A 19,076-nucleotide genomic window follows, 5' to 3' on the forward strand; every position below is an offset into this window, starting at 1 on the left:
AACAGTCTTATACAATTCACAGCACTCACCATAGCACATACCCTCCCCAATGTCTATCACCCAGCCACCCCATCCCTCCCACCCCCCACCACTCCAGCAACCCTCAGTTTGTTTCCTGAGACTAACTTTTAACCAAGGGCTTGAAGAAGAAATAGAAGGATTACAGGTACTTAAATACTTGGCTATCATCAATTGCCTATTTTTAATCTCCACTCCATCAAAAATATGAATAAAGTCCTTGTCAATAATATCTAGCTCATGTAATATCTGTATTTTAAAATCTTACTGTTTTTATGTCATGAATGGTTATGATCAATAATGACAAAAATGTCAAACTTTTATAGGCCAAAACAGCTCTTGGAGAACATTTGCTGAATGTTGGTGTGAATCGAGACAATGTTTCCGAGATTTTGCAGATTTTTATGGAAGCCCATTGTGGACAAACTGAACTTACTGAAAGCCTGAAAACCAAAGCTTTTCAGGCTCATACTCCAGCACAGAAAGCTTCAGTCTTGGCTTTCCTGATCAATGAACTGGCATGCAGTAAGAGTGTGGTGAGGTAAGCATATACCCAGACTTTTCTGGTGATTGTTTCCTGTTTTGAATTTGTCTAATCGGAAATTAATACAAATTTCTTATAGAAAATTTTGAAGTAACAGACTAATGCAAAAAAATTTAAATTTATACTTGATCTCACCATTCAGAGGTGACTGCTGCTAGTAATATTTTAATGTATTTCTTTGCAGTCTATTGAAACAAAAATTTGAATCATACTGTATATAGTCTTTGTAATTTGTTTTGTTTATATAATAATTTTATTTATTTATACACTGAAGTGTAAAAATACTTTTTTTTGCTATAGTGCCAAAAATGAAAGAATCCAGAATTTTTCTTTTTTTGACATCTTTCAATGTTAGATGACTACCTGATTTTCCTTAGTAGCCATTCCTAGAATTATCCAGCTACTTTTTATTATCTACTAATGTAATCTTAATATTTTTAGTTTATTAATTTATTACTTTGTACTTTTTTAAAAAAACAATCTCATTTAAGAGTCAAAGTTCTCCACTCCAGTATTTCAAGATTTGGTGAACAAATCCATGTTCATCTTGTTCTTGCTATTTATTATTTTACAGAATTAAATATGTTACTTTTAGTCCTTTACCTTTGTAGGAAAAGAATCAATCCAAATATTTTGGAGCTATGCATGTCTACCATTACTGGACATTTTAAGTTTTCTATGTATCTCTAAGATAGGATAATATATCAATATAATTTTCAATTGTTTTTGCTATTCATAGGCAATCATTTATACTTACCAAAAACTGCATCAATATGCTTATTACCAAATTAATGTATTACATAATGGATTAATTTATGTCTTCCAATTTTTGCATTGACAGTGAAATTGACAAGAACATTGATTATATGTCAAACTTGAGGAGAGATAAATGGGTAGTAGAAGGTAAACTTCGCAAGTAAGTCCTGTTTTATTAAAATTAGCTTACTGTTTTTCCTTTGTACAAGTTCCCCTGTAAAACATACAAGTTGGAAAGAGAATTTCAACTTTATTTTGTCTTAGAATTACAAAAGGTAAAGCTTAATAAAGATGAGATATGTAATTAATGAAACTCAGGGTCAGAATTTGCAGTGGACAAAAGATATAATGAGATTCATTGAGCTCATATTCTTCAAACTTAGAAAACAGTCCATTTATCTTCTTTATTTCAAAGAAAGTCAAGTAATCACATTTTCTAAAATTGTTGTTGCTATCAGGTTACTTTTGTCGTAAACAGAATCTGTTTGAAACTACCACTTTTTTTTAATTGCTTTCTAATTAAAGTTTGCTTTTACAGAGGGTCTAACATATCCAAATGTATTCAGAATTAAAACTTAATTAGCTTCCTGCCAGGAAATACAATGCTGAAATTATTCAACTTCTATGTTAAGAGGATAGTTTCTTTGCGGTAATTTGAATTGAATTTATTCAGTCTGATAGTATGAGATCAGGAATTATCACTTGGCCATTGTTAGAGTTAATCTTCAGCCTTCTAAGTTTTATTTTTTTAAATGTGTTCTAATTCCAAAGAGATATCCTGAATAATTCTTAAAGTTAATATATTCTATAATTTCTGGAAACATTTTTATTAAACTTCCTTAATTATAATTTTTATTGTCATTGATTTATTCCTTAAAACTCATATTGTGCTCTTTGGGGCACCTGGGTGGCTCAGTCAGTTAAACGTCCAACTCTCTTTTTTTTTTTAAGATTGTATTTATTTATTTGACAGAGAGAGACACGGCGAGAGAGGGAGAGAGGGAACACAAGCAGGGGGAGTGGGAGAGGGAGAAGCAGGCCTCCTGCCGAGCAGGGAGCCCAACATGCGGCTTGATCCCAGGACCCTGGGATCATGACCCGAGCTGAAGGCAGACGCCCAACGACTGAGCCACCCAGGTGCCCCTAAACGTCCAACTCTTGATTTCAGATCAGGTCATGATCTCTGGGTCATGAGATCGAGCCCTGGATCGGGCTATGTGCTGGACGTGGAGCCTGCTTGAGGCTCTTTCTTTTCACTTTCTTTTCACTCTTTCTCCCTCTCCCTCTGCTCCCCCCTCCCCCCGCCATGTGCATGCTCTCGATCTTTCTGTGTCTTAAAAAAAAATAAGAGGCGCCTGTGTGGCTCAGTCAGTTAAGCGTCTGCTTTCAGCTCAGATCATGATCCTGGGACCAAGCCTGCTTCTCTGCCTGCCCCTCCCCCTGCTTGTGCTCTCTCTCTCAAATAAATAAATAAAATATATTTTTTTAAATGTAATGCTCTCTAAAAAGTAGAGAGAGAAGACTTTACCATATCATTATTTTTTTCATATTTAAAGGCTCAGAATCATTCATGCTAAGAAAACAGGCAAAAGAGACACTTCAGGTGGCATTGATCTTGGAGAAGAACAGCATCCATTGGGCACACCCACACCAGGACGCAAACGAAGAAGGAAGGGAGGAGACAGTGATTTTGATGATGATGACGACGATGATAGTGATGACCAAGCTGATGAAGATGATGAGGATGAAGAAGATAAAGAAGACAAAAAAGGAAAGAAGACTGATATCTGTGAAGATGAGGTAATCAAATTTAAGTTGATTTTAAACCTAAGACTGTATAACATATTGAAAAATAACACAGATTTTGGAGTCAAATGAATGTGTGTTCGAATTCCATTTTCACAATTACTTCCCTCAGTTCCTTCATCTGGAAACTGAATGTTATAATATTGACCTCATCAAGTTTTTTGTGATAGGTAGATATTGAATACAGTGCCTACACATAGAAGGCACTTACACTGAATAAAATAAGTTAAGTTTTTCTTTTTCTATAATGACTTGAGCATTCTCCAGAGAACTATGCAGATTCTTAACTTTAGGTATTCTCTTTTATTCTAGTAACATAATATCTTACATTTGTACAATCCTTCACGCCCTAAAAGTGTTGTCAGGTTTAGTGAGATTGGTGTGTTTCTTAAATACCAGTTTATTATGTGCCTAATTATGGGCACTTTTGATCAAAGATGAATAAGACACTGGAAGTCCCCTCTCAATTTACAGTCTCACTGAGGAATATTCAAAATAAGAAAATGTAATGTGTTAAGTGTTCACTGATTTGATAGCAGTATTTACAATGTGCTAGTCAGGTACAAAGGAAGGGCATTTAACCTTTTTGAGGAATAAATTCTCACAAAGGCTTTCTAGACTCATTAGCTGAGCTACCAGGTGGGCTGCATGTTGATCTGGGGAAGAGTCTACAGAAAAGTGTTCCAGGCAGAGAGAACAGCATGAGCGAGGACACAGAAGCCTGAAACCACAATGTGCTTTAAGGGGATTACAGGTGCTTCAGTGTTACTGGAGAGCCTCATATCCAACAGCTGTGTACTAGGATTTTATACTTTTTTGGTGATAGGAAGCCATTGAAAGATTATAAGTAAGGTAAGGACATGGTCAGTCTTGAATTTTAAGTGACTCACAATGGCAGTTCTGCAGAAGATAGAAACAGATTTGGGTAGGGCAAGATCAGAGGTGGGAAGATCAGTCAGGAGATAGTGCAATAGTTTAGATGAGTTGTAAGGCGTCCACACACTAGACCAATGGTAGCTGGGATAAAGGAGGAAAGGATTCAATAAATATTTAGTGGGAAGAATGAGTAGTATTTGAAGATGGGCTGTGTAGGTTGATGGAGGGGTAGGATTGATTCCCAACTATCTGGCTTGGTAGACTGCATGCCATTGTTGACATTACTGAGAGAAATCAGGAGCAGTAGATTAAATAGATGTTAGGGGAGGACAGGAGGAGGGAACAGATAGCTGAAGACAGGAAATGATGGTAGCCTTATTTTAGACTTGTTGAGTTTGAAGTGCCTATGCAGAAGTCAGCAGTCAGTTGGATTTAAGAATCTGAAGCCTGAAGAAAAGGTCAGTCTTGAAAATATAGATCTGAAGGTTATTAGCACATAGTAATTTAAAATCATAAAGTGGATAAGTTTTCACAGGGGGATTGATTTAGTGAATAGAGTAGTGGACTGACGTTAGAAACCCAGGGAACATCAATATTTAAGAGCTGAAGAAGAATATTTTTGCTGAAGAAGAAATAGGTAGGAGATTTCTGTAGTGGGTCAGGAATCCCCAAGATCACCTCCAGAGTCAGTGATTTAGTAGGAGAACTCACAGAACTCAGAACCTAGTCATGCTATGCCAATGAATTCTTAGAGCAAAAGGAAACAAAGCACAACCAGAAAAGGCATATGAGCCAAAATCCAGGGGAAAGCAGGCTCAACCTTATAAGAGTCTTTTCTTAGGGAGTGACACAGAATGGGCTTATTTCTTCCAGCAATAAGTTGTGACATACGTGAAATGTGTACTAAGGAAGCCTATTAGAGACTTGGTCCCAGAGTTTTTACTGGGGGCTGGTCACATGTCACTTGGGCATCCCCTGCATAGCATGGGCCAAAATTCCAGACTCCCAGAAGACAAGTATGAACCACATTGTTAGCACAGTTTAGTGAACCGGTCTTACCAGAGTGAAGGAAACCCTTCAAAACCCAAGTTCCCAGACACCAAGGGCCAATCTTATGAGCAAGCCTTTGAGAGGACAGCAGTCAGGCCCACAATGTTAACTCTTTTCTACTCATGTAGTAATAAAAATCAAGAAAATCAAACATTTCAAAAAGGAGACAGTGATAAACAGTATGAAGGCAGCAGGAATCCCATGTGATGAGGACTGAAAGCATTCACTGAATTTGGCAACATTGACTTATTGGTAACCAGTGCCAGCACAATTTCATTAGAGGGGTAGGAGTGGAAGCCAGGCTATGAATGAGAAAAATAGAAAGTGAGAAAGTGAAAATGACTGCTTTAAGCATTGTACCTCAGAAGAAAGGGTAGTTAGTTCCTAGAGGTAGACAAAGACCAAGGATTTTTCAGATGTGAAAGACATGAGATGATTTTTGGTTGAAGGGAGTCAATAAAATAAGAGAGAGGGGTTGAAAATTAAAGAGATGAAGAGAATAATTAATGTTATAAAGTCCCTAAAGATTTTGGAGGGTATTCAATCAAGGTGGAGGGGCTAGCTTTGAAGAGTAGGCTACAGGGAAAAAGGCAAGGTCATGGTGTGTGTGTGTGTGTGTGTGTGTGTGTGTGTGTGTGTGTGTGTGTGTGTGTGTGTGTGTGTGTGTTTAAGGTAAGCTACCATAAGACACAGAAATAGACATGTATAAAAGGGAAATAAAGGTTGAAGTTCACTTTTTACCAGAAAAGAATGCTAGAAATACTGATAAGCCTGCAGAATGATACTCAAAAGACAATATATGGTCAATCACTCCTTTTGCCCTCAATTCCAGGAGTATTTAACTAAGGAAGTCAAGAAAGAATTTCTTTTAAAGATTTTATTTATTCATTTATCAGAGAGAGAGAGAGCATGAGCACAAGCAGGGGGAATGACAGGCAGAGGGAGACGCAGGCTTCCTGCTGAGCAGGGAACCCAATACGGGACTCAATCCCAGGACCCCAGGATCATGACCTGAGCCAAAAGCAGATGCCCAACCAACTGAGCCACCTAGGCATCCCTTGAGAAAGGATTCTTTTCCTTTCCTACATCACATGTGCTGCCGGAAAAATAAGGAAAGCAGACTTAGAGGGATGAATTTATTGATAGAATGTATGAAAATAATACCTAATCAAGACCAATGATGAATTACTGAATCCAAATTTTGACTGAATCTGGATAATGTGGAGGAACTTAACAAGATCATGTGCTATACAGGTCTCTAAGTGAAAATAGCATACATGCAAAATGTTTTCATAAATTCTTTCCCATGTTATATTTTATTTTATTTTATTTTATTTTTTTATTAAAGATTTTTATTTATTTGAGAGAGAGAGAGAGTGAGAGAGAGAGAACCCAAGAGGGGGTAGGGTCAGAGGGAGAAGCAGACTCCCTGCTGAGCAGGGAGCCCGATGCGGGACTCGATCCCAGGACTCCAGGATCATGACCTGAGCCGAAGGCAGTCGCTTAACCAACTGAGCCACCCAGGCGCCCTCCCATGTTATATTTTAAACCAAAATGATAAAAATCACTAGAATGAGCTTTACTTCTTTTTTTTTTTATTTTTTTTATTGTTATGTTAATCACCATATATTACATCATTAGTTTTTGGTGCAGTGTTCCATGATTCATTGTTTGTTCATAACACCCAGTGCTCCATGCAGAACGTGCCCTCCTCAATACCCATCACCAGGCTAACGCATCCCCCTACCCCCCTCCCCTCTAGAACCCTCAGTTTGTTTTTCAGAGTCCATCATCTCTCATGGTTCGTCTCCCCCGAGCTTTACTTCTTTTGAGTACCAATCTGAAAAGACTACATTGAGATTCCTTGCAGAAATTATTTCATAATGTTGTAGTTTTTAAACTACTTGGTCATATATTTTCATGCTGTGATAAATAATGTGAAGAGTATATAATTTGGATATCAGAATTGTAATTACTCAAACAAAAGAAACCATTTATAACCAGTCTGTGCTTCATTTGCAAGTGGAGCTGTCTCTATAGCAGGGATTAAACCTTTCTGACCAATATTAATCACCTTTTCATAGAATTAGGATCACTCTTCAGCACTTAATGTTATAAATTATTTTGAAGTGTTAACTCCCATAAATTTTAAAACTCTGTATTGGGATTTCAGTGTATTCTACTGGGTAGTTATCCCACTAAATTAGAGTTTATTTACAGAAATTATTTATTTTGCCTGGCTGGTTTTTTCACATGGAAAATTAACAAACCATAAGTTTTTTTTTTCTTTAAGGGAGATTAAAAATCATTATTAATTACTTAAAATCATTTTTAGTGTTTTTTAGGCCAGATGTATTATTTAAAGTGGTACTTTATTTTTTTAATGAGTGTTGAACTATAGAGTTAATTAGATTGTAGGATTTCATTGATCAAAATCCTGGCAAATGTATAGCTTGTTATAAATATGAGGAAACAGTTAAAAGCTTTTAAAAATAATAAATATTTTAGGACCTAAGTAGGCAAATTAGCAATTCATTTAAATGATTTGAGAGCTGTTCTTCACAATGAAGAACTGGCAGCCACTTCTCAATTTCCTATTAAATAAAATTTTAACTATTTAATGAATCTGACTGGTAAGATAGGCACATTATTCCTCCAAAAATAGATTTGGCCTCTTGATTAAAGTATAGGTCATGTCAGTAATTATACTTCTTAAAGGATTAATTGCAGAGACCCACATGATCTCTTTCAGTTAGAAAGTACTGCCCTTGACTAGGTCATAGATAGCCCTTTGCCTCAAACATGATCCCCTCTTCTCACTTTTCATTCCTTTAACACATGGAGTCTCTCTAATACTTAGATTTGTGTTGAAACTTTTGTGAGCCTTAACTTCACAATTAGGCATGTAAGGTTATGTGGACAATTAAACTCCAGCGTATAGGGACATATAATGGCCCTCTGTATTGGATGATAAACCATGGAGAACCATGGCAGGGATTCTCTGTTCTTAATTTTGTTGTTGTCTTTCTCTCTGGTCTTTCAAGTTCTTTCATATTTCTTAAAATTATAAGGACTATTAGCCAAAGCTCCTTTAAATAAAACTTCAGTTGACATTTTACTTCTTTTCCATCATAGGAAGAGTCTTAGACATGGCAGTTAGTTAATTTGGCTGATGCATAGCTACTTCAATGACATTTCAAAAATTTGTTGATTGAATTGTATTTTTACATAAGCAAATTATCAAACCTTTATCCTTTGGTTAAAAGATCAGTTTAGAATCCTATAGATATGTAAATATCTATTTGAGAGTCAAAATTTAAAGATTTTAGGTTTCTTAAAATCCCAAATAGAAATCATATTACTATTAGCACAAAACGTATGCCTAAATGCTTTTGTAATTTGGTTCACTAAATTTGGATAAGGAGTAAATAAATGATAGATAATGGTAAAACTGTTGAGATTTTCCTTTCACTTCCTTTTAGTGGGGCCATAACCATACCAGTGTAGAAATACCTATTCATGAGTGGTTGGTGGCAATGTGGCTTTATAAAAATGCTTGTAGAAAGTGAACATCAAAAATAAGTTTCTGATTTTTTATCCTAAGATATACCTGCATCTTCTCATTAAAAGTACAATTTTCAGAAAGAAGGAAAGTAATCTTACATATATATTAAATACCAGGAGGTATACTAGTTGCTTTCAGATCTGTTCTTATTTAGTTCTCACAAAAATCCCATGTTACAGATAATGTTATGACCAATTTACGGATAACAAAACAGTCTTAGAAGAGTTAAATAATTTGCCTATATGAAAGTAATGCAGCTGAGATTCAAAGAAGCACATATACCTTCTATTACCTCATGCTTTTCCTCTCAAACATATAATTCGGGGTTAGTTTTCCTATATTTTCTAGAGTGAAAAAATTCATATAGTCATATATGTACTTTCCACTTATGAAATTAGCATTATATATAGTAGAGATTATTTTTTTCTTCTAAAAGCTTAATGTGTTCAAAATGTAACTTAACCTTCTTTGCTCTAAAAATGACTCTTTTGATTAACAGTACCAGTATTTTTGCAGTTCCCAGATTTAAAGCCTTAACATCATAATTTACTCTTTTCTACCTCAGATCCCAGACTTCTCAGGACTTAGTCGTTCTAATTAGTAATATCTCTTATATCCATTTGCTTTTCTCATCTCTGTTTCTTTGACACCAACGAGGCCCACATTCTCCTTCTCTCTTGAATCACTGCAGGAATCTACTAACAAGATTTGCCAATTCTAGTCCTTTCCCTGTGCCAGGCCATCTTACAACTGTTACCAGATTATTCTTTGTAAAGCATAGTTCTGATGTTTAACCTCCCTCAAAGGATATTATTGCCCATTGCCAAGCACTTAAAGCTCTCAACAATTTAGCCCTCAACTCATCCATGCCTCATCTCCCACATTATCTCTTGATATACCTTTCAGGTCATGACGTATCAAACTCTTTCCGGAATGCCCTCCTTCTTTTCTCTCATTGATCAATTCCTAACCATTCTTAAATAGCTTATTAATACACAACTTCTTAAAAACAACCACAGCAACAAAACAAAAACACAACTTCTTCTGTTGTAGCCTTTCTTGGTATAGATTCCCACTAGAATAAATCTCACACTCCCATGAACTCTGTGACTCTTAATCTCTACCTATCTTGAGATCCTTATAGCTTCCTACTATTTGATGGTTTTTATTTTTTAGTGTTAATATTTTGTCTTCCTACCAGATTATTTTATTTATAAAGAGCAACAACTGAGTCTTACTTATTTCCATAGTGCCTGTCCTAGTACTTTGTGTGTAGGAGACGTTCATTAAATATTTGCTGATTGATTAAAGAAATAAATCTTAAAAACAGGTAAATGATACTGTATTTTGTTATGTATAGGATGAAGGTGACCAAGCAGCAAGTGTTGAAGAGCTAGAAAAACAGATTGAAAAACTGAGTAAAGTAAGCACTTTCCAGATTACAGTTAACATCTTTTTTGCAGGGTTTTAAAGATCCACCTCATATGGGATTAGTTCTTCTGGCTGCTAAATAAAAACAAGCTTTTTTATAAGTAATTAAAATGAGGAGCTCTAGAAACATTCTCACAATTAAACCTTAAAAGGTTAATGCCAAGGTTAAAAGCCTAAACTTAATCAGGGCCTATATTCTTCAGCTCTTCATTTAAATACAAAATATAAGTAAATGCATGGTTTTATTTCTTGGAGGTAACTTTAAAGTTCAAATATCATGGTAATAGTTTCAGCATCTTATGTTTTATTATACATTACTATATTTGTATTTTATTTGCATTGGATTTATAAACTATATATTTGTATGCTTCTCATTTAAAATATTCAATTAAAAATTGAATTTCAGTAGTATTAGTGAAGTTTTAAATGAACTTTTGTAAAAAATGAATTTTTTAAAGTATTATGAAATTAATATGAGATACCTATGTATTATATCAATGTTAGATTCATCTCAAATTTACCCCAAAATTTAGTGTATTTTGCCTAGGTTTACAGTATGAGTATAAAAATAAGCAAATATAGATATGGTCAATTACATATGTGAGAATTATTTGTCATACACTATATAATCAATAGAATTGAACCAGTTTGTTCTGGCCAGTAAAATACTTGATCACATTGTTTATTATCAAGCATAAGATGAGTTTTACTATAAGATAACGATAAAATAAAGCATCTTTTTAATCCATGGTAACAAAAATATTCCAGGTACTTTCAAAATAATTTCTAACTTTGTAAGTGTTACTGAAATTGAAGTCAGGCATGTAATATTTAGCTCTTTTGCTGTCTGTTCCCAGTAGCGAAATTTATCTGCTTATTAAAGGCATAATAAGTGTAAAGTCACTTATATATTAATTTTTAAACCACTTGACACCCATAGCTTAATTATATGCATCATTTTTTAACAGCAACAGAGTCAGTACAGAAGGAAGCTCTTTGACGCTTCTCACTCTTTGCGTTCGATGATGTTTGGCCAGGATCGTTACAGACGCCGGTACTGGATTCTTCCCCAATGTGGGGGGATTTTTGTAGAAGGCATGGAGAGTGGTGAAGGTAGGAACTATTAATCTGTTACAAAATAATATAAGAAACCATATTTTTTAAACCCTGTTACTTCCTCAATATATTTTGTGCTTCCAGAATCAAATTTGCTTTATGGGTAAACATTGTAAAACCTTGATTCCCATTCCTTTTGAACTCATAATGCCTCTTTCACTGAAAAATATTCCTTCCCTGTTCATGATTTCTCTTCTGCCGCTCTTTCTGACATCAAACATAAATTATTCTTTTCTTATTTAGTGGACAAGGATCTTCACCTTTATTATCCTTTATAGCTGCTTCTCCATTTTTTTCTCCCTTCCCATCGTCAAATTTTTTAACATGTGGTTTATTCTTCAACCTTTGCAACAAGCATCCATCCTGACAGTATCCCTGGAGATAACTTGCTTGAACTAAGATCCTTATCATAATCCTCATTCATCTTGAAATCTTGTTCATGTTTGAAATTTATGATCATCTCCTTCTCCATTAAACTTTTTTCTTTCTTGAGTTTTGTGTTACCACACAATCCATGACGTTTTTTACTTTAGACTCTTCTCTTGCTGCCTCCACTTGTGTTACATTAACTAAGTACACAGTGCGTTTATGTGCTAGATAAACCATCTGAAATTGAACTGTATGTTTGGGTGTTTCCAAATGTTAAAATTCAGATGGGACTGAGAGTATTATGTCAGTGCTTACAAGTTTGAGGATGTAGCAATGGCTCCACGGTGATACATGTAGGCAAAAACTTCTCTCAACACACTTCTTTTTGAATACCCACTTTGTGCCAGGCATTTTTAGGCACTAGAGGAGGTTCAAAGATATATAAAACACAATCCATGCCTTGTAGTAGTTTAACAGTCCAGTGGAAAGAAAGGATCGATTAATCACATAGATGTCCAAAGCCAAATTTTTTTTAAAGATTTTATTTATTTATTTGACAGAGACAGAGAGAGAGTGAGAGGGGAACACAAGCACAGGGGCGGGAGGGGAGAGGGAGAGGGAGAGGAAGAAGGAGAAGGAGGCTCCTCACTGAGCAGGGAGTCTGATGCTGGGCTTGATCCCAGGACCCTGAGATCATGACCTGAGCCGAAGGCAGACGCTTAATTGACTGAGCCACCCAGGCGCCCCCAGGCCCCAATTTTTATAAAGTAGTTGTTTTTAGCAATGGAACCACCCTTTTTTAAAATAAAAATCTTTTGCAAAGGGGGCAGTTAATCATGTAAAATACTTAGAGTAGTGTAGTGGCTGGCATGTAAGCATTGTTGGCATATAGTAAACAGTGTTGTTTTACACAATAATATATTTCCTATGGTTTCAAATTATATGAAGTAAGAGTATAAAGTCATGTACTAGAATGATATGTGAAACTCATGTGCTGCCTTTCCAGAGCAGGAGTTGCTCATGGAGTCAGGAAGGGTATACATGGAAGCTTCAGCTGCCTTTTATCTCTTTTTAAAAACTGATGTTGATGGGCCAGCATGTTTACGGAATACGGTGGTGGGTTCCTTTTTAACTTTGCATAAAATGTTTTAAAAATAAAAATATTTTAAGCATGGAAAAAACTAATAAGTGGGAATACATGAGTCTAAAAAGTTATTGCACAGCAAAGGAAACCATCAGCAAAATGAAAAGGCAATCTACTGAGTGAGTAAAAATATTTGCAAATCTTATATCTGATAAGGGACTAATAACCAAAATATATAAAGAACTCATGTGACTCAAAGCAGAAAAATGATCTGATTAAAAAATGGGCAGATCTGAATGGACATTTTTCCAAAGAAAATATACACATGGCCAACAGGCATATGAAAGGTGCTCAATATCACTAATCATTAGAGAAATGCAAATCAAAATCACAGTAATATTTTACTTCACGCCTGTTAGAATGGCTAGAATCAAGAAGACAAGAAATTACAAGTGTTGGTGACAATGTGAAGAAAAGGGAACTCTTGTTGGTGGAGATGTAAATTGGTTGGTGGAGATATTAATTGGTGAAGCCTATGGAAAAGAGTATGAGAGTTCCTCAAAAAATTAAAAATAGAACTACCATATGATCCAGCAATTCTACTTTTAGGTATTTATCCGAAGAAAATGAACACTAACTCAAAAAGGTATATGCACCCCCATGTTCACTGCAGCATTATTCACAGATTATTCCATATCACTTACATATTATTCCAGGATATGGAAACAACCTATGTGTGTCCATCAATGAATGAATGGATAAAGACAATGTGGTTTACACACACACACACACACACACACACACACACACACACCATATGGAATGTTACTCAGCCATAAGAAAGAATGAAATCTTGCTATTTGCCACAACATGGATGGACCTCAAGGACATTATGCTAAGTGGGGTGCCTAGGTGTCTCAGTTGGTTGAGCATCTGCCTTCAGCTCTGGTCATGATCCCAGGATCCTGGGATCGAGTCCCGCATCAGGCTCCTTGCTCAGCAGAGAGCCTGCTTCTCCCTCTCCCTCTGCCTGCCACTCTGCCTACTTGTGCTCTCTCTCTCTGTCAAATAAATTAATAAAATCTTTTTTAAAAAAGGACATTATGCTAAGTGAAGTCAGACAAAGAAAGACAAATACCATATGATCTCTCTTATATATGTAATCTAGGGCGCCTGGGTGGCTCAGTCGTTAAGCGTCTGCCTTCAGCTCAGGTCATGATCCCAGGGTCCTGGGATCGAACCCCGCATCGGGCTCCCTGCTCAGCGGGAAGCCTGCTTCTCCCTCTCCCACTCCCCCTGCTTGTGTTCCTTCTCTCACTATCTCTCTCTCTGTCAAATAAATAAAATCTTTTAAAAAAATGTAATCTAAACAAATAGTAAGAAAACTAAACTCATAGATACAAAGAACAAACAGATAGGTGGTTGCCAGATATGTGTGGGGGGGTCGTAGAAGAAATGGGTTAAATGCCTCTTGAAGGCAGAGACTAATATAGTCAGGGGAACTACACTAAAATAATCTGGGAGTTAAGTACACATTGGATTGGCAAAAAAAGGGTGGAAAAATCAGTTGTGGGATCATTCTAGTAGCCTAGATTCAAAGTAGGGAGGCCCTAAGCTCAGGTGCAAACAAGGAACATGGGAAGAACATGGTATCTTAAAGGTAGAATTCCTATGAGAAATTATTGTATATGATTTAAGTGGAATCAGAGATAAATTTGATGAATTAATCCTCAGTAGAAAAATTGTAATTTTTTTAAAACTGAATCCGAGAAGCCAAGAGGAGGAGCTTGTTTAGAATGAAATTAAATGAAAGTTTTAGTATAGAAATCTATTTTTTATTTAAGTATAATTAACATAGTGTTATATTAGTTTCAGGTATACAATATAATGATTCCACAATTCTATATATTACTCAGTGCTCATCAAAATAAGTGTACTCTTTTTTTTTAAGATTTTATTTATTTGAGAGAGAGAGAGAGAACAGGAGCAGGGGGAGCGGCAGAGAGAGAAGCAGACTCCCTGCTGAGCACAGAGCTCAACCCAGGGCTCAACATGGGGCTCAGTCTCAGGACCCTGAGAGCATGACCTGAGCTGAAGTCAGGCACTTAACTGATTGAGCCATCCAGGCACCCCAAGATAACTGTACTCTTAATCCCCTTTATTTCATTCATCCCCCAACCTACCTCCACTCTGGCAGCCACCAGTTTGTTCTCTGTATTTAAGAGTCTGGGGATTTTTTTATCTCATTTTTTATTTGTTCATTTGTTTTGATTCTTAAATTCCACATATGAATCAAATCCTATGGTATTTGTCTTTATCTGACTATTTCACCTAGCATTATACCTTCCAGGCCTATCCATGTTGTCCCAAATGGCAAGATTTTATTCTTTTTTATAGCTGAGTAATATTCCAGTGTGTGTGTGTGTGTGTGTGTGTGTGTGTGTGTATGCCACATCTTCTTATTCATTCATCTATTGATGGACACTTGGGTTGCTTCCATATCTTGGCTATTAAAAATAATGCTGCATGCAAAAGAATGAAACTGGACCATTTTCTTACACCATACATGAAAATAAATTCAAAATGGATTAAGGACCTAAATGTAAGACAGGAAAACATTAAAATCCTAGAGGAGAATACAGACAGTAACCTCTCTGACACCAGCCATAGCAGCTTCTTACTACATATGTCTCCTGAGGCAAGGGAAACAAAAGCAAGAATAAACTATCTGGACTTTATCAAAATAAAAAACATCTGGGCAGTGAAGGAAACAATCAGTAAAACTAAAAGGCAACCTGTGGAATTGGAGAAGATATTTAGAAATGACATACCTGATAAAGGGTTAGTATCCAAAATATATAAAGAACTTACAAAACTCAAATACTCAAAAAACACAGTACAATTTAAAAAATGGGCAGAAGACATTGAAGAGACATTTTTCCAAAAAAGACATACAGATGATGAACAAACACATGAAAAGACGCACAAATCACTCATCATCAGAGAAATACAAATCAAAACTACAATGAGCTATCACCTCACACCTGTCAGAATGGGTAAAATAAACACAAGGAACAACAAGTGTTGGCGAGGATGTGGAGAAAGGGGAACCCTCTTGCACTGTTGGTGGGAATGCAAACTGGTACAGCCACTGTGGAAAACAGTATGGAGGGTCCTCAAAAAGTTAAAAGTAGAACTACTGTACAATATAGCAATTGCACTACTAGGTATTTATCCAGAGAATACAAAAATACAGATTCGAAGGGGTACATGCACCCCAGTGTTTATAGCAGGTTTATTTACAATAGCCAAATTATGGAAAGAACCAAAATGTCCATAGACTGATGAATGGATAAAGAAGTGGTGTACACACACACACACACACAAACACACACACACAGTGGAATATAACTCCGCCATAAAAAAGAACGAAATCTTTCCATTTGCAGTGACATAGGTGGAGCTAGAGAGTATTATGCTAAGCGAAATAAGCCAGTCAGAGAAAGACAAATACCATATGATTTCACTCATATGTGGAATTTAAGAAACAAAATAGATGAACATAGGGGGAAAAAGAGAGAGAGGCAAACCAAGAAACAGACTCTTTGACTATAGAGCACATACTGATGGTTCCCAGAGGGGAGGTGGGTAGGGGGATTGGTGAAATAGGTGATGAGTATTAAGGAGGGCACTTGTGATGAGCACTGGTGTCGTATATAAGTATTGAATCACTAAATTGAACACCTGAAACTAATATCACACTGTATGTTAACTAACTGGAATTAAAAAAAACTAATGATGCAATAAACATGAGTGCATAGATCTTTAGAGATATAATTTAAAATTATAAAATTGCAAAAAAAGTTGTAAAACTGTGTGTCACTTGTTAGATGCAGAGCCTTGGTAAAGCGTAAGAGCAGTAAAGAAGTACCCAGGCAAGTGGCTTCGCCTTATCTATAGTAAGAATCATCTGAGAAGCTTAAAAAAAAAAAAAAATTTCCTTCAAAATGTCTTAAGTTACTCTCTTTGCAACACTGCTGAAATCAGTTCTTTATTAATATGTATGTGGATTATTACACCTGTCCCCAACTTCTCTACATACACTCTCTTCCTTCCATTACATTCTGTCATCATGTCTCTACTCCAAAACCTTGAATGCCTCCCTATTGATGATAAGATGATGTAATAAGTCTGTATACAATCTAGCATGCAAGCATTCAGGGCCTTCTATAAATCTGACTTCAAAATATCTTTATCCTGTTCTCCAGGATGAATTAACGTAGACAAGTCTACTCACCATTGCTTAACATATGTGCATTCCTCCTTTGCATGCTTTGCGTGCTTTGTTTTGTCAAATTCTGTTCAATGTAATGCCAACTTGCCTTTTCTTCACCATCTGAATTTCACCTTTCTTGATCCAGCTCAAGTTCTAGCCCTTTTATAAATTCTAGTTTATGTAAGTGGAATTAATTTTTACTATTTGTGAACTCCTAGAAAACCAAATAATTATACCATTATCTTGGCAATTGGTAGATATACTGTTCATATTATTTAAGTTTTATAATTGTCATGTACTTTTTGATTCTTCTTAGTGTTAAACATAGTACTTTATATATCACAGGCACATTAAAAAATACTTTAAGAAAGTAATTAAATGTCTTTATAAGGTTTATAAGAATAGCTTACAGGAAACTTTTCTTTTTAATTTTAGGTCTCTCATATTAAATAACATTAATTGAATTTGTAGTTATTGGACCTCAGTTTCTATTCAGGCCCTACCATTTAACCTCTCTGGACCCTGATCTCTCTTTCTACAAAAGAATTTTAATAGGCTTTGTATAAATTCTTTTGTTATCATGTCAAATAATGGATTTAAGAGAGCTACAAAGTGGTATATAAACATTAATTGTACTTTATACTATTATTTGTGGTCACTGCATGGTACAGCGGAAAAATAAGAATAAATTTTCACTTAGGAGTTATTTTCTCATAAAGTTTTTATTAATTCACTGATAAATGTGCATCTTCTATATTATTTTAAGTGCTATGAAAGTTATAAAATAAATAACAGATGTAGAGTCCTTCTCTTTATCTTACAGCTAATTAAAATGGAAAAACCTTTATTATTTTAATCAAGTGTTTAATATGCACTTATATTGTGCCTTGTACTAAGTACTATGGAGATATAAAAGAATCAATTAACTGTCTCTATCCAGAAAGAGCTCACAATCTAATTAGAAAGATACACCATATATGAAGACAAAGAACAAGAGCATATTAGTGTGCACTATAGGGAAGTAGTGTATCTGAGAGACAAGGCTGATAAGGATGAATAAGTACTAATGGTAGAAACTTCCGTAAAATAAGTGGATTTAAAAGTTAATTCAGTATTAACAATATGCAATATTCTATTCCTCTCATTTATCAATTTTTAAAATTTATCTAAAACACAATCTGTTTTTAATGAAATTAGACTTAACATTCATCTATTTAAAAGTTTAAATGCACAAGTTTTAAAAAATAAATGCCCAACCTATTTTTTAAAATCCCTATAATAGCTTTATCCAGAGAGAAGATATCAGATCTTGGATTACCTCCAAAGAAAACTGTTAATTCATGTTATACACGATGCAAGATAACTCACACCATAAGTGAACCACATGGTGCTAATAACAACAAAGTTTATCAGTATGGTAACTCTGGAGTAGAGACATAACAAAGAACATAGGATCTGGCTGAGCCCCCATATTGGTTCCACAGGAGTATTGTCCAGACTGCAGACTGGACAAGTAACAAGAGCACCCCAAGAGAGATGCCTTCCTTCATACTGTGTATTTGTAGGTTTGTCCAAGAGGAGGTAGAAAACCCTTTGTTTCTCTAAGCAACAACATATATATCAAAGGACCTCTGGGCCTGGGAACAGCAGTAGGGAGTACGAATACAGAGGGCAGATAGCACATACTGAGAGCCTTGGGAACAGTGCCCACAGCAGCTAAAGGCCCTGCTATCCCTCTGCAAACTGGCTCAGTGGCTAATCTGGCTTGCCAATGGGCCTCAGGGAAGAGGGAAGGAGGAGAGACCCTGTAGCCGTTGAGCTAAAACTGAGGGTTTATTCCCCTTCAGTCCACCCCCTGACCCTTGGTGTGGCTCACTAGATGTATGCCTTCTATCAATTGCATTTTAAATGGTGCCTTCTGAAGGAGGCATCTGATAAGCCAGAGAAATTCCAAAACAAACAATATTCCACAACATTAGTAGATTTAGAGTTCCCCTGAGCCACATGTCTATAGTATATCCAGCAAATGATCTGAAACTATGCATTTATAATACTACTCAAGTCAAAGAATCAATGCAAATGTGTTCAGTCATAAGAGCCTAAACCTTCTCAATGGCAGTGTCCCCCAGGGTCGCTGATTTGGGGTCATACCCTCAGCTTCATGGGTCCCTATCAAGGAGAGAGC

At 35.8% G+C, this 19,076-nt stretch overlaps 1 protein-coding gene across 21 annotated transcripts in view; it reads left to right on the forward strand.

The window, feature by feature from the left end:
* The window catches only part of BAZ2B (bromodomain adjacent to zinc finger domain 2B), a 381,759-nt gene that overhangs the window by 332,730 nt on the left and 29,953 nt on the right, over positions 1 to 19,076 (forward strand). For all 21 annotated transcript variants that reach the window (XM_088021659.1, XM_088021666.1, XM_088021670.1 and 18 more), the window contains 5 exons: positions 345 to 559; positions 1,404 to 1,478; positions 2,875 to 3,118; positions 9,976 to 10,038; positions 11,015 to 11,159. In XM_088021659.1, the coding sequence (XP_087877785.1) occupies positions 345 to 559; positions 1,404 to 1,478; positions 2,875 to 3,118; positions 9,976 to 10,038; positions 11,015 to 11,159 (742 nt within the window). The remainder of the gene's footprint in view (positions 1 to 344; positions 560 to 1,403; positions 1,479 to 2,874; positions 3,119 to 9,975; positions 10,039 to 11,014; positions 11,160 to 19,076) is intronic.

This window comes from Eumetopias jubatus, unplaced genomic scaffold (assembly GCF_037043125.1).
Source record: "Eumetopias jubatus isolate StellerSeaLion01/CBP00866 unplaced genomic scaffold, mEumJub1_p1.0 scaffold_3, whole genome shotgun sequence".
In the NCBI taxonomy this organism is placed as follows: Eukaryota; Metazoa; Chordata; class Mammalia; order Carnivora; family Otariidae; genus Eumetopias; species Eumetopias jubatus.